This window comes from Podarcis bocagei, assembly GCF_964188305.1.
Source record: "Podarcis bocagei genome assembly, chromosome: 16".
NCBI classification, from domain to species: domain Eukaryota; kingdom Metazoa; phylum Chordata; class Lepidosauria; order Squamata; family Lacertidae; genus Podarcis; species Podarcis bocagei.
The window spans coordinates 29,110,067-29,130,145 of record NC_138142.1 but is presented as its reverse complement, the minus strand read 5'-3'; the positions used below and the strand labels follow the sequence as shown (position 1 = coordinate 29,130,145).

The 20,079-nt window shown below is 49.4% G+C and overlaps 1 protein-coding gene across 3 annotated transcripts in view; it reads left to right on the top strand.

Moving 5' to 3' along the window:
- Positions 1-20,079, top strand: part of RASGRP2 (RAS guanyl releasing protein 2) — a 43,223-nt gene that overhangs the window by 9,409 nt on the left and 13,735 nt on the right. For all 3 annotated transcript variants that reach the window (XM_081174095.1, XM_081174094.1, XM_081174096.1), the window contains exons 3-11: positions 368-470; positions 1,696-1,758; positions 2,422-2,553; positions 3,043-3,193; positions 4,457-4,630; positions 7,919-8,035; positions 9,324-9,605; positions 11,718-11,795; positions 19,064-19,186. In XM_081174095.1, the coding sequence (XP_081030221.1) occupies positions 368-470; positions 1,696-1,758; positions 2,422-2,553; positions 3,043-3,193; positions 4,457-4,630; positions 7,919-8,035; positions 9,324-9,605; positions 11,718-11,795; positions 19,064-19,186 (1,223 nt within the window). The remainder of the gene's footprint in view (positions 1-367; positions 471-1,695; positions 1,759-2,421; positions 2,554-3,042; positions 3,194-4,456; positions 4,631-7,918; positions 8,036-9,323; positions 9,606-11,717; positions 11,796-19,063; positions 19,187-20,079) is intronic.

The window sequence follows — 20,079 nt, the reverse complement described above, 5'->3', positions numbered from 1 at the left end:
ATCAACGCTGACCATCAGCCATATTGGTTGGGGCTGCTGGGAGTTGAAGTCCGAAAGATTTGGAGGTCGCCGTGTTGGCCATCCTTACAGTGTGCAGGGTGTGATGGAGGGAGGGAAGAGTAGGGGTGGGCAGGCTTTGTGGCTGTGGGCCCTGTGGAGCAAGAGGCAGAGTGGGAAATCATAGAATCGTAGAATTGTAAGGGACCCCCCCAAGGTCATCCAGTCCAACCCCCCGCAAGGCAGCAGTCACAGCTACAGAATCCCCATCCAATCACTGCTTAAAAACCTCCAGTGAAGGATGTTGTTGTTGTTGTTAAATTCCCAGGAGGGACTTGCTCTGACTTGCATTTCTTTTTCTTTTTTCCAGACGATGAGGGCAAAGTTCGAGACCCCCAGCTGGTCCGCATGTTCCTCATGATGCACCCCTGGTACATCCCTTCCTCAGAGCTGGCCGCCAAGTTGCTTCAGATATATCCTTCCTTAGCCCGCCGGGCACAATCCCCACACCCAGCCAGCAGCATCATTTCCTTCTGCAAATGTCTTGCGCTAGGTTTCCCTGTCCTGGTGCTCGCCAGGTGCTTTGAACTGCATCTCCCATCTGCTCCAGGCAGCATAGTCCTGCTTCCTGGGGTGTGTGTGTGTGTGTGTGTGTGTGTGTGTGTGTGTGTGCTGCAGTTCCATAATGTCCAGAAGACACTTAGTTCAGGGGTAGCAAAGGACTTAAGATATATGGATCACTCAGAATCTCCACCGCCAAAAAAACTCCAGGCAGCTTGAGGGTACTGGACCTTTCCTCCCTCTCTTCCCACTGCCCTGTTGTGGCTGCAGCATTGTGGGATGATGACCACCCAGAAAAAGTGACCGGCCCCCTGAAGCTTGAAGAGTCACTTCCATTTGCAGCTCACAGTGGAAGAGGAATGATTTATGAGCGTTTGGCGCCTCCTCTCTGGAAGCTGCCAATATCTGCTCCTTGGAAAATAACAGCCAGGTTGTTATTTTCCACCATATCTACAAGCTGGGTGGTGAAGGGGACAAGGGGAATGTGGGATGAGTGGGCACCTGCCTTTTGGCCCCTACCCTCCCAAGGATGAAAAAAGTAGTTAGTTGCACTCTCCGCAGTGGAGTTGGGACTGTGTACATGCCATATGTCTAAAGCGCCTTTAGATTCCCAGCGAAGAATTCTGGGAATTGTAGTTTTCCTCTCATAGAACTACAATTCCCGGCACCCTTAATAGCCTTACCCAAATCTCTCCAGAGTTACCCATTGCCAGGCCCTTGTTGCACCAGCTTTTCTTCTTTTTGTGTATAGTTGTTCTCTTTATGTCTTGGATCCTTTTCTTCGTATTATTTTTTGTGCTTTCTTCTTCACACTTATAAACCACAACAGTGGCGGGATGGGAGACCTCGTTTTAATAGAGCCTGCGGCCTGGTTACTGACAAAACCGAGTTCCATGCATGAAGGCTGAAACCTCACATGAAGTACAAGTTTCATGCAGGAAGTGAATTTTTTTTTTTTGTGTGTGTGTGATCATAATTTTAATAGCTTGGATGCAGCTGCAGCACAAAACCTTTGCTCTACTTTACCTATTGGATAGTTTGCAGTTTAAAACACCCCCAGACCCCCCCCCCAAATACCCCACAACATGCACACAGTTCCTCCCTCTTTCCCTTTTGCTCCTTAACTCTGCCCTGAACTTACCAGGAGTCTCGCGGGTCAGAAAACAGCTCCCTGCAAGTCAAGACTTGCCACTTGGTCCGGTAGGTGCTGGAGCAGGGAGGGTGGAGTGGTTTGTGGGAAGGCTGCTATGGAGGGAAAATGAGGGGATAGTCTGGACAGTTTGGGGAGTGGGAGGTTGGGGAAGTAACATTTGGGGGTTTTCAGTTTAGGAAGCCGTTGGTGGGCCTGGGACCCGGCAGGAAGGGCAGGTGGGATTCTTAGTTTAGACGTCAGGCAGAAGACTTCCTGTTTTGAAAGTTCCTCACAGTTGAAGCGTAACTGAGAAAATAACCATTCACACTGCAAATAACATTGCATCCAAACGGTGCACTCGCCAACGAACTTACTTTGAAATTTACTTCTTCTTTTCCATTCCCTTATGAATAAAACCTATCAATACTGGTGTGGTTCCCACAGGATGGATGTTCTGTGGGAATGATGATGATGATGATGATGATGATGATGATATATTTATACCCTGCCCATCTGGCTGGGTTTCCCTAGCCACTCTGGGCCCATCCCAAAGCAAGGTGTTCACAGTGAAAATCATGTGACGCTGTGGTACTTCAGGACTTTGGGGGCTGCCTGGGTGTGGGGCAGGGTGGTGGAGAGGTGGCTGCAAATCTTCTGCCCTCCTTGCTTGGAGACAATCTGCTGCCCCCTTCTGACTTTGCCACTGACCATGTCACTCCTGGTTCCGGCAGATACTGGATCTCTGCGTTCCCAGCGGAATTTGACCTAAACCCAGAGCTGGCTGAGCAGATCAAGGAACTGAAGGAGCTTCTGGGCCGGGAAGGGAACCAACGTCACAGCAGCCTCATTGACATAGAGAGCGTGTAGGTAAACAGCGTGGGGCCCCCCACAACAGTCCCCGCCCCCTGTCCTCCCTGGGTTAAGTTCTGGCAGGTTGCATCTGATTCCGGTGTGCGAACCTCAGGCTGTGAGCCTTGCATTCCTGGTGTGCGGCATCCACCGAGTTCTGCCCCAGAACCCTGAGCTCAGCAAGTTGAGAGCAAGTGCAGGGCCTCCTTGGTGGTGGCTCCCTCTGTGGGGTTTAGAATGGAATTCATGGAAGCCAAGGAAAACCTCACCTTGCATTTAGCTCTGTTGTATGCAAACTTGCTGCAAGCTGCAGGACTGGCCTTATGGTGGGACTTTAAGGCTGAGATCTGAAAAACTTGGCAGCGGCATGCAGTTCCCCGAGCGCCAGGGATTTGGGGCCAAGCTGGTAGGCGGGTCCTTAGTACCCTTTAGGAGCCAGCTGGTCTCCACCTCTGCTTTTGCACATCCCAGGTAGAGGTTGAACTCTTGCGTCCCCCTTCCAGCCCCACCTACAAGTGGAAGAGGCAAGTCACACAGCGCCAGCCAGTGGCCCAGAAGAAGCGCAAGACGTCCCTTCTCTTTGACCACTTGGAGTCGGGGGAGCTGGCCGAACACCTCACCCACCTGGAGTACCACTCCTTCAGCAAGATCCTGGTAAGATCCATGAAGGTGGCAGTGGCTGAGTCCCTTCCCGCCCCACCCTCCGCGTGTGGGTGTTGCTGGGTAGGGCCACGGGTACAGTTATACCTCATGTTACGTTTGCTTCAGGTTGCGCGTTTTTAGGTTGCGTCCCGAGGCGACCCAGAAGTACCGGAAAGAGTTACTTCCGGGTTTCGCCGCTCGTGCATGCGCAGATGCGCAAAATGATGTCACGCGCATGCGCAGAAGCGGCGAATCGCGACCTGCAAACGCGCAGACGCGGGTTGCGTTCTGCTCATGTTGTGAACGGGCCTCCGGAACGGATCCCGTTCGCAACCAGCGGTACCACTGTATTTAACTGATGTATGCCCTGGCACACAAACATCACCAAACACAATATGAGCACTCTTAAAACAACCCAAACCCAGTGCTATTTTTCTAGAAAAAGAGGTGCCGGAACTCACCACAAACACCTCTTAGAATGGGCCCTTTCTCCTTGTGTGGTTTTTGGCAACTGGCAACCGCAAGCATTGCTGCCTCTGACCGTGGAGGCAGCGCATAGCTGCTCTGGCAAGTGGCCTTCAATAACCCTCTCCTCCATGAATCTGTCTCATCTTCTTTTATTGCCATTGAGGCTGGTGACCACCACGGCCTCCTGGCTGTGTTCTGCTTCTCACCCCACCTCCCTTTCCCTGGAACGACCATCCAGGTCTCTGAGACCAGGCTTGGCTTTTCCACAGAGCCAGGAGTGTCCTTACCCCACACCCATAAGACCCTGGGAGCAGGACCAGCCCCTTTTTTCAGAATGGCCAACCAAATGCCCTAGAGAAGGACCTGAGAGTCAACAGCAGCAACTCTCTGCAGAAGCTTCCTGCCTCTAGGAGTGGAGGCGGAACACGGCCATTAGGGCTAGTAGCCACTGAGAGCCTTATCCTCTAAGTGCCAACATTCCAGGCATCACTGTGTGTTTATTATTTAAATGAAAATATTTTTTATTGTGCTGTTAATAAAATAAAACCCCATTAGGGCGGCTTGCAAATCAGTATAAACAAGAGAGTCCCTATATATATAAAAAGACACGACATGAAAGGAAAATGGATTGGGGAGGGAGGAGGAAATATGCAGGCTCAGGTACAAAATCTTAGTTGCCTCACTGGGTTCGTGTTGGTGTTTTTAAAGCAGATGTGCTGTTTTCTGGGCCCTATCTGGGCACCATTCAAACGGCTGGCCTGCCTCAGCCTCAACTGATCTGCTTTCCTCTCTCCCCCCCCCCCCCAGTTCCAAGACTACCACAGTTTCGTCATGCATGGCTGCACGGTGGACAACCCCATCCTGGAGCGCTTCATCACCCTCTTCAACAGCGTCTCCCAGTGGGTGCAGCTCATGGTGCTCAGCAAGCCCACCGCCCAGCAGCGAGCCCAGGTCATCACTCGCTTCGTCATGGTGGCCCAGGTGAGAAAGGGCGGTGCCCGGAACGTCCTTGCCTTCTGCAACCCTCTTGAGATTGTCACCTGCTTTTGATTTTGAGCCTCTCAAATCAATCAATCAATCAATCAAACAAACAAACAAGCAAACAAGCAAACCAACCCCTGAACGTAGCCGACTGCCATTCTCGTGTTGCCACCCTCTGGACCTCACATGGAGGAAGCACACAAAGAAGGGCTTCTGAGGACGATATCAGGGTCCAGGACTTTTTATTTGGTGAGAGGCAGTCAGTCCTTGGTATAGTGGTTAAGAGCGGTAGTCTCGTAACCTGGGTAACCGGGTTCGCGTCTCTGCTCCTCCACATGCAGCTGCTGGGTGACCTTGGGCTAGTCACACTTCTTTGAAGTCTCTCAGCCCCACTCACCTCACAGAGTGTTTGTTGTGGGGGAGGAAGGGAAAGGAGAATGTTAGCCGCTTTGAGACTCCTGAAGGGGAGTGAAAGGCGGGATATCAAATCCAAACTCCTCTTCTTCTTCTTGTGGTGTTGCGCTATCACTGAGCATCCTATGTAAGAGGTTCTAGAGCCCAGATCCTGTATTTTATAACCCCGATTCCTAAAGACCTATAACCAGGCGGGGACCCAAACTGTGAACTTTGCAGACAAGTCCAGATTAAGACAGACGTCTTGATTTTTATACACCAAATGCGAGCTGGTGCATTTACCACCCGAGTTTCTTCCAATTCCAAATCCGAGCTCCCCCTTAAACAGACAAACAAACATCAGCCCAGCTGTGATTCCTCCATTGCGAGGGGCTGGACTGGACTCTACAGCTCCACAGTTCTGTGATTCAGGTCTTGCCCTGTTTTTCCTGCAGTGCCCTGTCAGCCTGCTTGCCTCCCGGCAACCTCCCCAAAGGTTTCTTAGCGTGAGCGCCTGGAGCCCGGAGCCTCAATTAGTGGGGATGGCAGCTAAATTAATCAAACCTGCTGGCCCTTTGCCTCTCCCTGCTGGACAGTGTGAAGTTCAGAGCAACCTTTTTTCTAGGTCGTTTTTCTTTGAAGAGGAGAGAGAGAGAAAGCGCACACACGGGAGACTCTCTAAATATCTATTTATACATTCAGAGTTTGAGAAGCGGGCGGGAGGTGATCCAGGAGCAGCACAAAACCGCCTACTCCAGATTATAGCCGTCATCAAAGAGCATCCAGGGGCCTAGGGCTCCCCTCAAGCGGCCTTTGGGCTACTGCAAATTGCACATGGACTCCCCCTGATTTGGGGGGTCTGGGTCCAAGGAGATTAGGGATGGCTGGGAGGGGGAGACTTCCTGCATGTCTTAGGACGCTGGGAAATCAGGTTCCTCTGCTAGGGGTGAAGCAGGGACTCCCCACTCCAGAAGAGAGGCAGCAGGGTGTAGTGGTTAGTGTCAGACTGGGACCTGGGAGACCAGGGTTCAAATTCCCCACTTGGGCCAGTCTCTGCCTCTCAGCCCAACCCACCTCACAGGGTTGTTGTGGGGGTTAAATGAGGAGGAGGAGAATCACTGTGTAAACCAGCGTGAGTTCCTTGGAGGAGAGGTTGGGATATAAATGCAGATGATGATGATATAATAATAATAATAATAATAATAATAATAATAATAATAATAATAATAATAATGGAAAGAGTGACTGGCCGGGCATGATTACTTTGCACAATTCTGAATGCCTGAAGGTATCACCTGCAGATCTTTTATTTTTTATTTTTCAAATCAGAGGCAGGGGCTGTTTGAAATCCAAATTGTGGCATGGGGGATGTTATTTTAAAACATTGCTCCCCACCCCCTCCAAGGGCTGTTTCTTTCAATAGTAAAAATAAAATAAAATAGTGATGATTAAATAAAAATGAGGTTCCCCAGCTAAAAGATCTGAATTGCTCTAACTGACAGGGAGTCCTGCTCTCCCCACCTTTCCTGGGAACCTCCCTCCTCCCAAAAAATATCCCCCACTGTGACCTATCCAGTTAGGGTAAAGGTAAAGGGACCCCTGACCATTAGGTCCAGCCGTGACTTACTCTGGGGTTGTGGATCGGCAAGTCCTAGGTTCTGTGGTTTAACCCACAGCGCCACCCGCAGCCCATTGACCTATCCAGTTACTTCTGTTAAAAGGGGAATTTGCCTCTGTGGGTTATGTGTGTATTTCTTGTTTGTCTCTTGTTGTTTTTAACATTTTTTCCTTCCTAATAGCAATGTCTATTCTCCCAAGTAACATGTGGCCCAAACAGCAGTGCTCCCCCCCAATGCCACACAATGCACACATGAGTGAGGGGTCGGCAGGCTCTGGAGAGCCCCACGTTCTGCAGAAGCACATGCACAAAAGAATTAGGGAGACTGCCCCCCCAAATCAACAGACCTGATGAGGAAGATGAACATGCTCAGTGGGTGTGGAATGTTGGCTGGCTTCTGAAGCTGGAATGAAAACCTGGGTGGGTGGAATGGAGTGGCTGGAAGCCAGACGAGGGAGTTCCTCCGCGCTGCAACATTGTGTTGCAGCTCCTGCTTTGTTTGTTCTTTTCAAAAAGAGAAATGGAAGCTGTTGAGAAGAAGAACCTTGATTAGAAATGTTAAGTCTTTCTTCAGATTGCATCCACTGAAACTGTGAGGTGAGGGTTGACTCTGCTCCTCCCTCTGCTTCCCACTACAGTGGTACCTCAGGTTAAGAACTTAATTCATTCTGGAGGTCCGTTCTTAACCTGAAACTGTTCTTAACCTGAAGTACCACTTTAGCTAGTGGGGCCTCCCGCTGCCGCCGCGCCGCGCCGCCGGAGCACGATTTCTGTTCTCATCCTGAAGCAAAGTTCTTAACCTGAGCAGGGACGCGGACTTATAAAAAATATTGGGGGGGGGGAGCTCATGAATAATAAATAAGCTCATGAATATGCAAATAAAGTAGCGCCGCCTCCTCGTGAGCGAATAGGGGAGAGCGTGCTGCGCCTATTAATCAGCTCCGAAGGAAATTAGGTGGAGCTTTTGCTCGGGAGGGAGGGCAGGAGGCATGCAGCCCGACCCTGTGCATTTTGGGCTGGGGGAGGGGCGGCGATGGCGCTCTGCTGGAGGGGCGCCGGAGATTATTGGGGGGGCGGAGCCCCCCCAAACGAATTTTTGAGGGGGCTCGGGCCCCCTCAAGCCCCATGGAGTTGGCGCCTATGAACCTGAGGTACTATTTCTGGGTTAGCGGAGTCTGTAACCTGAAGCGTCTGTAACCTGAGGTACCACTGTATTTCCTCCTCTCCTGCCTTGCCCTTCAACCCCCTCCCCACTTCTCCTCTCCTTCTGCTCTCAGAGGCTCCTCCAGCTGCAGAATTTCAACACCCTGATGGCAGTGGTGGGGGGGCTCAGCCACAGCTCCATCTCCCGCCTCAAGGAGACCCACAGTTTCGTGAGCCAGGAGACCACCAAGGTAGGCGGTAGTGGTGGGGGGTCTTTTTTGCATTGAGGGGAGAGGCAGGCTGTGTAAGGAGCTCACAGGGGTTTCAGAATCTGTTGGCCAGAGGCTCTCAGCAGGCTCCACACTTGCCTCTCTTGTTGCTTCTTATTCTCTTCCCCGCCCCCCCTCCTTGGGCTGGGTCTGCACCCCCCATCCTTAAAGGGAGATGAGAGGGTGTGTGGAGCAGATTGATGCTTCGGGTTTTAGATCCTCTGTGGGTGGAGCTGCCTAAAGACCTGCCACTCAGTCTCCCACCCCTCTGGTGCAAAGACACCCTTATCTTTCATTGGTGGGGCTGGGTCAGCCAGCCCCTGGCCTTTGGGAAGGAGGCATGAGGGCTCTGGCAGGGTCCTAGAGTCCTCCTGTCTCCTTCCCAAAACCTAGTTAGTGCTTTCCCAGTTTTCAGGAGGAGTTATTTTTTTAAAAATAAAATATTTTATTAGGTTTTATCAATAGAAAAGTTTAGAAAAATACAAAAATGAAAAAGATACAAAATTACAAAATACAAAAATACAGACATTGAACACAAAAAGAAGAAGAAGAAAAACACATATAAAAGAAAACAAAAATTCCCTCTTTCTTAATTTCTCATCTTTAGTTAACTTATTTTCCTGACTTCCTCACGTCTCCCATTTTTGTATCCCTTTTAAAAATTGGTTCAGCAAATTCATATCCTATTAGTTTATCTATTATTAATCCAATCTTACATTTTACCTTGTTGCTAGAACCCCTGCAATTCATTTCAATGTCATCAGCATTCAAAAATTTTACAGTATTTCTGCAAATAGGTTTTAAATTTCCTCCAATCTTCTTCCACCAACTCTTCTCCCTGGTCTCGGATTCTGCCAGTCATTTCCGCCATCTCCATACAGTTTTCAGGAGGAGTTAGAAAGGCTCTAGGACCCTGCCAGAGCCTTGTGCTGGGGGTGGAGAATCAAATTTTGGCCTCACTCCACCCCCACAGTGTGTGGGTTCCATGTTGAAGTACTCTTGCAGTCCGCTTGGTAGGAAAAGTTGGACCTGATCCTGCCCTAGTACAACCTCAGAGCTCCACACCTCTGGCATTTCCTCTGACTTGCCTTATCTGCATTTGCCCCTATGTTGGTTGAATAGCAACCATTTGGAAGAAGCAAGCGGCTAAACCTCATGGGAAGAGCAGGGCTCTCTGGAGGCAGGGCTGCCCCCTCCTCATTCTTCACGCCTGCCTTCAAGGGGCTGTTGTTGTTGTTGTTGACTCTTTGCTTTCCCCTGTCCTGCTCAGGTCTGGGAGTCACTGACGGAACTGCTGACGTCCGTGGGGAACTACAGCCGCTATCGGCGGCGCTTTGCCGAGTGCGTGGGCTTTAAGTTCCCCATCCTGGGGGTCCACCTCAAGGACTTGGTGGCTGTCCACGTGGCCCTCCCCGACTGGCTGGACCGGGCGCACAAGTGCCTCAACGGGAATAAGATGCAACAGCTGTTCAGCATCCTCAGTGAGCTGGCCATGGTCCAGAGCATCCGCCCGCCCTTCGAGGCCAACCCTGACCTCCTCAACCTCCTCATGGTAAGCTCTGCTTCTGCCCCCCTGCCCTTGGGTGTCCCCCCAGTTTCCAGTCCTGGAGGGGTCCTGGAATGCCAGTGCTCAGAGGTTGTTCCTTCCCATCAATCTCTTCCCTGCCCCACTTCAGATTTCAAGACACTTGGTCATTTTTGTGGGAATGTTGAGGATCGTAGGAGAGGATATGCTGATTAAATATTATCCTTCCTCACTCACGCTAGTGAGCTAGTAGCAGGGCACATTCTCTTGTACATAGCAGGAAGCCAGTTGGTAGATTCGTTTGAATCTCTTGAGTTAAGCAATCCAGTCTGGCTTGTCCAGATTGGATTGTTCCTGGTAAATCCCCTTTAAAGGTAAAGGGACCCCTGACCATTAGGTCCAGTCATGGCCGACTCTGGGGTTGCGGCGTTGCTTTATTGGCCGAGGGAGCCAGTGTTTGTCCACAGACAGCTTCTGGGTCATGTAGCCAGCATGACTAAGCCGCTTCTGGCGAACCAGAGCAGCACACGGAAACGCCGTTTACCTTCCCGCCGGAGCGGTACCTGTTTATCTACTTGCACTTTGACGTGCTTTCGAACTGCTAGGTTGGCAGGAGCAGGGACCGAGCAATGGGAGCTCACTCCGTTGCCAGGATTCGAACCACCGACCTTCTGATTGGCAAGCCCTAGGCTCTGTAGTTTAACCCACAGCGCCACCCACGTCCCTAAAATCCCCTTTAGCTCCCTCTTAAAAACAATAATGACACAACAGTCTTTAAAAGTAATGATAAGGTTTACTTACATCAGGCTTCCTCAACCTCAACCCTCCAGATGTTTTTGGCCTACAGCTCCCATGATCCCTAGCTAGGAGGACCAGTGGTCAGGGGTGATGGGAATTGTAGTCTCAAAACATCTGGAGGGCCGAGGTTGAGGAAGCCTGACTTACATTCAGTTCACAGAATGATCCTGAAGGCAGGCTTTAGCTTTTAGTTACAGCTACAGAGAAAGGTGTGGATTCATCCTCTTGTGAGGAATGAGCCCATGTGCTGCTGGCTGAGAAACAAGCACACAGCAAAAGCATCAAGGAAGGTAGTCAAGAAAGTGAGAGCATCAGGAGAGAAGGGAAGATGGCTGCGTGACCAGCCCTTTTATGGGGTCTCCCAGGGTCATGGTCATCTATTTGGTCACACAGGGGGAGGATGCTCCAGACCAGGTGTGACAGGAAGTCCACTTGGCTGCAGCAACATTCCCCTGTGTGTCCACTCTGGGCAAACAGGAAATGTTGTATTTGACTGCTTTTGTGATATTACATCCCACAAGTTTGGGGGGATGCAGATTGCTTGCGGTGACCTCTGGGTCTCCCTTTGCAACGCAGCCCAGTTGCATTTGAGGCAACGGGGTGGGGGGCTACAAAACTTCCTCGACAAAGTTTGTTTATTTATTTATTTTAGCTCAGTTGGTAGAACATGAGACTTAGAGTCACGGGTTCGAGTCCCATGTTGAATGAAAGATTCCCGCATTTCGGGGGGTTGGGCTAGATGACCATACAATAAAACCATAGGAAAGTTAAAGAGAGACTTCAGTTAGCCATTGTGGGAGAATATGTTCTTACAGTAATTACCTGCATGGACCTGGCCAGAAAAGCCCAAAAAAGTTTTCTGCTGGCATTTAAAAGGTTGAAACAGAAGGAACCTGCTGAATCTCCAGTGGCAAAGAGTTCCACTGGTCTGGGCAGGGGGTGCAAAAGGCTCTTTTTCTCATTGATGTCTGATGAGCCTCACCAACTCAGGGAACGATCAGTTACACTCCTACAGATAATCTTAGTGACTGAGCTGGGATATAAGGACTCAGGCAGCCCCTGAAGCACCCTGGACTTAAATATCCATTTAGTGAGAGGGGGACCTGCATTGAGCAGTGGGGATCCCATCCTTGCAGTTAGACGTTTTTGGAGAAAGATTACAACAGATCTAGCAGGAAAGGGAGAAGCAGAAAGTCTTGCGGCACTTTCAAGGCTAGCTGTGGACTGGACTGAGGTCAGCCGGCAAACAGAATACAGTATTTTCTATACAAAACGGGGACAACTCTAATATTGGAAACAGCAAGTCTCAAGCTCTGACTTTGCTTTTTGTGTGTGTCTCAGGTCTCCCTGGATCAGTACCAGACAGAAGAGGAGATCTACCAGCTCTCTCTGCAGCGGGAGCCCCGGAATAAATCCACGGTAAGCCCCTAATGATACTGGCAGGATCAGGATGGGGCCTGAATCAAAGCAGCCCTAATGTGTGTGGGACATGGCAGCGGAAGAGGAGTGTGTGTGTTTTCCTCACCCCCTTGCCACCTTGTAACTGCCAGCTGAGAGACAATGCAGTGCAGTGGTTAGAGTGTCAGACCAGGACCTGGGAGACTAGGGTTCAAATCCCCCACTTGGCCATGGGGCTCACTGGGTGACCTTGGGGGCCAGTCCCTGCATCTTGGCCTAACCCTATCTCACTGGGTTGTTGTTTGGGGGATTAAATGAGGAGAGGGGGCGAACCATGTATGCTGCTACCTTCAGCTGTCTGGAGAAAAGGGTGGGGTATATAACTGCAGTCAATCAATCAATCAATCAATCAATCAATCAATCAATCAGAGACGTGTGTGTGTGTGTGAGAGTGAGTGAGAGAGAGAGAGATGTGTGGATCGTGCCCAGGCGAGAACCTGTGAAACCCCACAATCTTTCCTTTTTTGGGTCTGAGCCCTTGCCTGCTGCTTGTGGCCTTGGCCTCATATCTCTTTGGCGGAGCCCCTGCCATTGCATTCTGGCAGCCGCAAATTCAACCCCCCAGGATCTCAATTTCAGGATCAGGGAAGATTCTTGGGAAGAGCCTCCTCGGCCTCAGAAGCCCAGCTGATCAGAGCAGCAGACCATTTAAGAATATATATATATATATATATATATATATATATATATATATATATATATATGTGTGTGTGTGTGTGTGTGTGTGTGTGTGTGTGTGTGAGAGAGAGAGAGAGAGAGAGAGAGAGAGAGAGAGAGAGTGCTTTTTTTCTTAAAAAATGTTTACGGGTACTCTCATTTTCCTACATATATTGAAATACTGCCCCTCAATGAGGCCAAACTTAGATTCACAAAATTTTTAGCGGTATGCATACCCCTGCGTCTCCCCGGAAAAAAGCACTGGAATGAATGTGGGAGGAGGCAGAGGGGAAGAGGGAGCTGTTTTGAATTAGACCATCAGTTTGTATTTACTACTGAGAATGCATAAATAAAGACTGTTCGGAAAAAGAGGAAGAGCAGGGGAGTCATTTCTGGGCTGGGCAGGTCATTGGTCGATGGCTCAGGACAAGGCAGCGCCTTCTCTCCCTGGCGTGACCCTGAGTGACCCCCTCTGGCCTCCTTGGGAGGCGAGCATGACATGAGCATTGCAAATGGATTTGACATCTGGAGAGAGGAAGGGGGAAGAGCAGAAACTGCTGTGACAGTGGCAGCGAGAGAGTTACAAAGCACTTAAAGGCACAGGATCATAGAATCGCAGAGTTGGACGGGACCATGAGAGTCATTTAGTCCATGGGTAGGCAAACTAAGTCCTGGGGGCTGGATCCGGCCCAATGGCCTTCTAAATCCAGCCCACGGACGGTCCGGGAATCAGCATGTTTTTACATGAGTAGAATGTGTCCTTTTATTTAAAATGCATCTCTGGGTTACCGGTATTTGTGGGGCATAGGAATTCGTTCTCGCCTCCAAAAAAAATATAGTCCGGCCCCCCACAAGGTCTGAGGGACAGCGGACCGGCCCCCTGCTGAAAAGGTTTGCTGACCCTGACTAGTCCAACCCCCTGCAATTCAGGAATCACAGCTAAGGAGTCCTTAACAGATGCCCATCTGACTGCTGCTTAAAAACCACCAATAAAGGAGAGTCCACCCCCTTCCCAGGTTGTCCATTCCACTGTCAAACAGCTTTTGCCCCCAAAAAACTATTCCTGATATTTAGCTGGAATTTCTTTTCTTGTTATTTGAATCCGTTGGTTGGGGCCTTTCCCTCTGGAGCAGCAGAAAACAAGCTTGCTCTCTCTTCCCAGTGACAGCTCTTCAGATATTTCAAGCCTGCTATCGTATCCCCTCTCAGGCACACACTTGCATGAAGTGTGCCTATGTTTAATTTATATAGAATCATAGAACTGTAGAGTTGGAAGGGGCCACGAGGGTCATCTAGTCCAACCCCCTGCGATGCAGGGATCTTTTGCTCCACTTGGGGCTTGAACCTATGACCCTGAGATGAACATGCTCTACCCACTGAGAAATGATCAGGGTGGAGGCCCTGAAGTGGGCAGCATCACATCCACACTGTGCTTTGCAGTCTCCTATGAGCAAATAATAGTTTTTGAAGTTCTGAAAAGGGTGGGTGGGTGAGGGGATCTGGGGCTCGCTGCAAGAACTCCAGGTCCAACCTCTAGCAACGCCCCTGCTGTGCGGCAAGAAGGTCCAGGGTCAGTTCTGCTTTCTTTTTGAGGAGGGGCACCTGGAGAGTCAAGGGAAGCGGGTGGTGCTGTGGTTTAAACCACAGAGCCTAGGGCTTGCCAATCAGAAGGTTGTGGTTCGAATCCCCACGACGTTGCTCGGTCCCTGCTCCTGCCCATCTAGCAGTTCGAAAGCGCGTCAAAGTGCAAGTAGATAAATAGGTAAGGTAAAGGGCGTTTCCGTGCACTGCTCTGGTTTGCCAGAAGCGGCTTAGTCATGCTGGCCACATGACCCAGAAGCTGTACGCTGGCTCCCTCAGCCAGTGAGATGAGCGTTGCAACCCCAGAGTTGTTTGCGACTGGACTTAACGGTCCGGGGTCCCTTTACCTTTACCTTTTACCTGGAGAGTCTGGGCAGTTTTGCAATACTTTGCGTACAAAGAGGCAAGGGGAGACAAACGGCCTAAGCAGGCAGAGGGCCCTCTTGGTAGTGGCGCCCGCCCTGTGGAACGCCCTCCCATCAGATGGCAAGGAAATAAGCTAGTACAGTATCTTACTTTTAGAAGACATCTGAAGGCAGCCCTGTTTAGGGAAGTTTTTAATGTTTAATGCTGTAACATGTTTTTAATATTCAGTTGGGAGCTGCCCAGAGTGTCTGGGGAAATCCAGCCAGATGGGCGGAGTATAACTAATAAATTATTATTATTATGACTAAGCACTTCTAGGAGTGATTGATCCACCCCCCTGCCCACATCAGCTCTCTTGCATCCAACAAGGCACTTGTTTATTATCGGCATCTGATAGGCAGCCCAAAAAAGGAGGGTTCTCTGCTGAGCAGCTGTCAATCAAACTTCCAGTCTTCCCCAACCTGGGGCTTTCCAGATGTTTTGGACTACAAGTCCCCCCAGCCCCCCCCGACAACATGCTGTCTGGAGGGTTGATGAGAGTTGTAGTCCAAAACAGCTGGAAAACCCCAAAGGTTGGGGAGGCCTGAGCTAGGTGGTCTGCTTCTGTCTTTCTGCTTGCCCCCTGCAGAAAAGGCCGCCTTTAATTCCTCCCAACCTTCTTTACCTGCTAAGGTCAGGGAAGGGGCGGAGGGAGTCACCTTCCAAACTCTAGGAGGGCCCAACTAGGGCGATGTTAATTAAAATTCAGGTGCCTGCTTTTTTGCTTTTCCTTTCTTTTTTACTGTGTAAAACCAAAAGAAACCCTAAGCAGCCTTGCTGTGGGGGTGGGTGGGTACCATGTTCTCCCCCTGCCAAGAGCTGCCTCTCCAAAGCTTGCCTTTGCATTTCCAAGGAGGCTGCAGCAACTCCCAGGGAATCTTCCCTTGAGATGCAACTAACACCTTCAGAGAGTTAAACTCCTTGATCCCAAGGCTGCTATTTGCATATCCAGCCCCCTAAAAAACCAAAACCCTGTGCATGTTAAGCACATTCAGACAATTAACTTTGCACAAGATTCCTTCTCTTTAATTTCCCTTAAGAGACCTCAGCTGAACATTCCAGCCTTGTTAGAATTATTTCTCCCGAAAGCCCAATTCTGATCAGCCACTGTTCAGGTAAAGCTTTTGCGACTGCCCTATCCTATCTGTGCCCTCCTTTCTCTGGCGGGTAATGTCTTGCAAAGGATTGCTTCTGGGGTGGGGAGGGGTTGGGGGCTCAAGGGCTGTTGCCAGACTCTGCACGTGCTCAGAGGTGTCAGCCTGACTTGGAAAGCAAGTTTGGGGTCACTGAGCCCTGGTTCAAAACCTGGGTTTCCACTTTGTCCTTCTGTCCCCCCACCCACCCCAAAAGGAATTCTTCTACCCTCTCTTTTTCCCATTTTTTAAAAAACTGAAGCTTTGTCATAATACAGTACGATAAAAAAACCAAACTGATCTAAATGAGAAAAAAAGAGAAAAGAAAATGCAAAGTTATAGAACCATAGAATTGTAGAGTTGGAAGGGGCCTTGAGGATCATCTAACCTTGGTGTTTTCAGATCAGTCTTAACTCTTGTCTCACGCAAAAAGGGGTGGACTCCCTCAGCGCTCACCTGGCAGCTTCCCTTTCTTCTTCCATCCTCCCATCCTGGGAGATGTTCCCTTCCCTGCCTCTCGCACAGGGTCCTTCATCAACCATCCATCACTTTCTCAATAGCAACCCAGAAGGAGATCCTCTACCCTCTTTATAATGTTCAGATTGTTGGCGCTCATCCTGGGCAGCTTTTTAGCCACCGATATGCCACACACACAGGGACGTGGGTGGCACTGTGGGTTAAACCACAGAGCTTAGGACTTGCCGAGCAGAAGGTCAGCGGTTCGAATCCCCGCGACGGGGTGAGCTCCTGTTGCTCGGTCCCTGCTCCTTCCAACCTAGCAGTTCGAAAGCACGTCAAGTGCAAGTAGATAAATAGGTACCGCTCCGGCGAGAAGGTAAACGGCTTAGTCATGCTGGCCACATGACCCAGAAGATGTACGCCGGCTCCCTCGGCCAATAAAGCGAGATGAGCGCCACAACCCCGGAGTCGGCCACGACTGGACCTAATGGTCAGGGGTCCCTTTACCTTTATGCCACACCCACCCACCCGGCCATCCAGTGGCCATAAGGATCAGTTCTGAGCAGTGTAAGAACACCAGGACATCAGAAGAGTGCTGCTGGATGAGGCCAGTGGCCCACGTAGTCCAGCAGCCTGTTCTCCCAGCAGCCAGCCAGATGCCCTAATGGGAAACTGGCAAAGCAGGACTTTTGCGCAAGAGCCCTCTCCCCTCCTGCCATTTCCAGCAATTGGCATCGCTGCCTCCAACTATGAAGGCAAAGCAGAGCCAACATGGCTAGCAGCTATCAATAACTCTTTCCATGAATTTATCTAATCCTGTTTTTAAAGCCATCCAAGTGCAACTGGGATAGCTCAGTTGGTAGAGCACGAGACTCTTAAGCTCAGGGTTGTGAGTTTGAGCCCCAGGTTGGGTAAAATATTCCTGCATTGCAGGGGTTGAACTAGCTGGGTTCTTGTGTCCTTCCAACTCTGCAGTTCTATGGTGGCCACCTCTGCCTCCTGGGGAATATTGTGTGTGTGTTTGTGTACGTGTATATGAGTGTGCATTCATGCCGGGATGGTGTTGGGGCTTGAATTTAACCATCCTTCCCAGCCTATCCCAGGCTTCCTCCCTTGGGGACCCGTTTCCTGTGGTCAGGGAACAGAAGCCACCGGATACAACTGTATGTTTGCGATCGAGCTCCGCTGTTGCTTATCCTTCTGCCCCCACCTCCCCCCACTCCCACCGATAGCTCTTGAAAAAAATTGTCCCATCTGCACTTTTAAGCAAAGCAAACCTGGCTTTGCACTTCCTGTGGACTGACATGCAGATCTGAACCCGTTTATCCCTTTGCTTTTCCGCACTTCTCCAAATTGAGCGATATAGCTCTTGCTCAGAATACAAAGACAAAGTGCTGCATTTTAGAGTAAAATGCAGGAGAAAGGGTTTTTTCCCCTTTTTGGAAATAATTTTTATTGTTTTACAAAGTAAATCACACAATTAACACAGTTAAATTTTGAAATGAAACAAGATTCTTCCAAATCTTAGGACTTCCCTCCTCCTCTCCGTGGATCCTTTAAATATCTTAATCAACTGCATATTATAGTTCATCCAAATTATGGTCTTTCAGGAGATGGTTAATATTTCGGGGGAGAAATGCCCCAAAAATGTGTATTTTGTGAAAAAATGACGCTAGTACAAAAGTTTGTGCCCTAAAAATCACGGAATGCTGCAGAAGCAGAAAACAAGAGGAGTTACGAATGAGCATGTGAGAAATTGTCACAGGCCAGAAACAGATTGCTCTGTCTCTCCCTCCCTCCAACCAGCTGCCCTGTTGGTGGTGGGGCAGCCCCAGGGGTGCTGCCTAGAAGGGGTGGTCAGGGGGCTGCCCAAAGGGGGGTGTCGTTTGGCCAGAGCACTAGGACCTAAGGAGCTGGGTGGCCAGCAAGGGAGCCAGGGTGGTACGGTTGCTGAAGGGTGTGGGGAACCCGGGTTCAAGGGCTACTCCTTGAAGTGGGCTGAGGGTGGTTGGATGAGCATCCTCCATCTCTCCATCTCACCTTCTTCCAGGTGTGTAATGAGGATAAAAGCAGGTCTCTCTCTCTGAACTCCTTGGACGAACTATAATGAAGGCAGACATGGGGAGTCATGTCCCTTCTGCGCTCCACCCCAGCGCCAGCCGCCTCTTAATGCAGCACAGGTGGCCCCTGCAGATTTTAGTTTAGTGAAAAGGCAGGTAAGAGGTGGGCATGATAGAAGTTTATAAAATCATGCATGGCAGGGAGAAAGTGGATAGAGAGAAGTTATTTCTCCCTGTCGTGTAATACTAGAACTCGTGGGCTTCCAATGAAGCTGAATATTAGAAGGTTTGGGAGAGAGAAAAGAAAGGACTTCTTCACAGAGCACACAGTTAAACTGTGGAACTCACTGCCACAGGAAGCAGTGATGACCACCAATTTGGTTGGCTTTAAAAGAGGATTGGGCAGGTTTGTGGATGACGAGGAGGCTATCTGCAGCTACTAGCCTTGATGGCTGTTCTTTTGCTGCCACAGTGGGAGGCAGCAGTGCTTCTGAACCCCAGTAGGGCAGAGGGCTCTTGTGCCCAGATTGTGCTTGTGGGTTTCCCAGAAGAGGCATCTGGTTGGCCACTGTGAGAACAGGATGTTGGGCTGAGACGGGCACTGACCTGATCCAGCCATGGGGCTCTTTTTATTTTGTTCTGCTTTTTGTGCTGAGCTGCATTCCTGAGTTTTCGTGGTTTATCTCCTTGCTGCTGTTTTTTTTTTTTCCAAATGGCATTTCTCTCCTGTTTTTAAACTCCTTCTGTATAAGTGTGTTTCTGGATTGTGAACCTGCTATTTTTAAAACGGCTAAATTTCTGGAGAATGGGATATTGTAGGGTGGTTGTTTTTTTGTTTTGTTTTTTTAAGTATGTAAGCTATTTTTGGGGAATAAAAGGCAGCAGAGAAATATTTTGATTGAATGAATAGTTTCACTTTCTCCTTCTCCCGCAGCCTTCCAGCCCCACGTCCTCCACCCCCCCACCCCAGCCCGTGGTCATTGAGGAGTGGGCATCAGTGCCCAAACCCAAACCGGACCAGGCGATTGTGCGGAAGCACATTGAGAAGATGGTTGAGGTAGGACTTGGGGTGGGTGGGGAGTAGTAGAGGGAGGGAAGGGTGTGCAGAGGAAGATCCCGGTGATGGTTAAATCCAGGAGGAATCTAGACACATATAAAAAAAGCATTGTGAAATGCTTTTTTTAAAAAAAAAGTTTGAAAAAAGATATTGAATTTGCCATAGCTCACCATCGCCATCTAGTGTCACATTTGTATAATGCACTTTATAGCACACTTAAAACGTTTTGTTTGCTGTGTCCCAGATAATACATTAGAGGCTCCTCAGGTCTGGAGGCTCATCGTAGGGACAAGTAACTTTTTTTGTTAAAAGTTGAGAAATTCACACTTGAGTTCTTTGAGGACTTGTGTGGGGATGCTACCTAGATCTGGTGATTTTTTTTTCTTGTCCCCAAGGCCTCAAACTTTGTCTCATGCCATTGTTATTTGCCTCTGTTCTTCACATTCCCTTCCAGTGAAAATCATTTTGGACATAAAACTTAGGGAACAAGCTGTGCTATCATAATGATTAAGGTTTTAGGTTATATGTTAGTGACTAAGTTTTAATTTATATATTTTTTAACTGTTGCTGTATCTGTATTGTCCCTGCTATACCTAATTGCAAATTCAAATGTATCCCTATCATGTTTTATGACTTCCTTGCTATTGTATGTGGGCTAGAACTGGTCTGTGACCGAAATAATAAAATTCAGTTCAATTTTGGGCACAGGGATTTGCCCTCTTATTTTCCATTGTGAAGACAGATGCAAATCATTCATTTGGCTTCTCTGCAAACTCCTTATCCTCCTTTAGCTCTCCTTAGACTCCCTTGTCATCCAAGGGTGAGGGGTGAAGGGCAGAAACATAGCCAGGGATTTACAGGGGGCAGTGTGGGTGATTATATTGGCTACACTT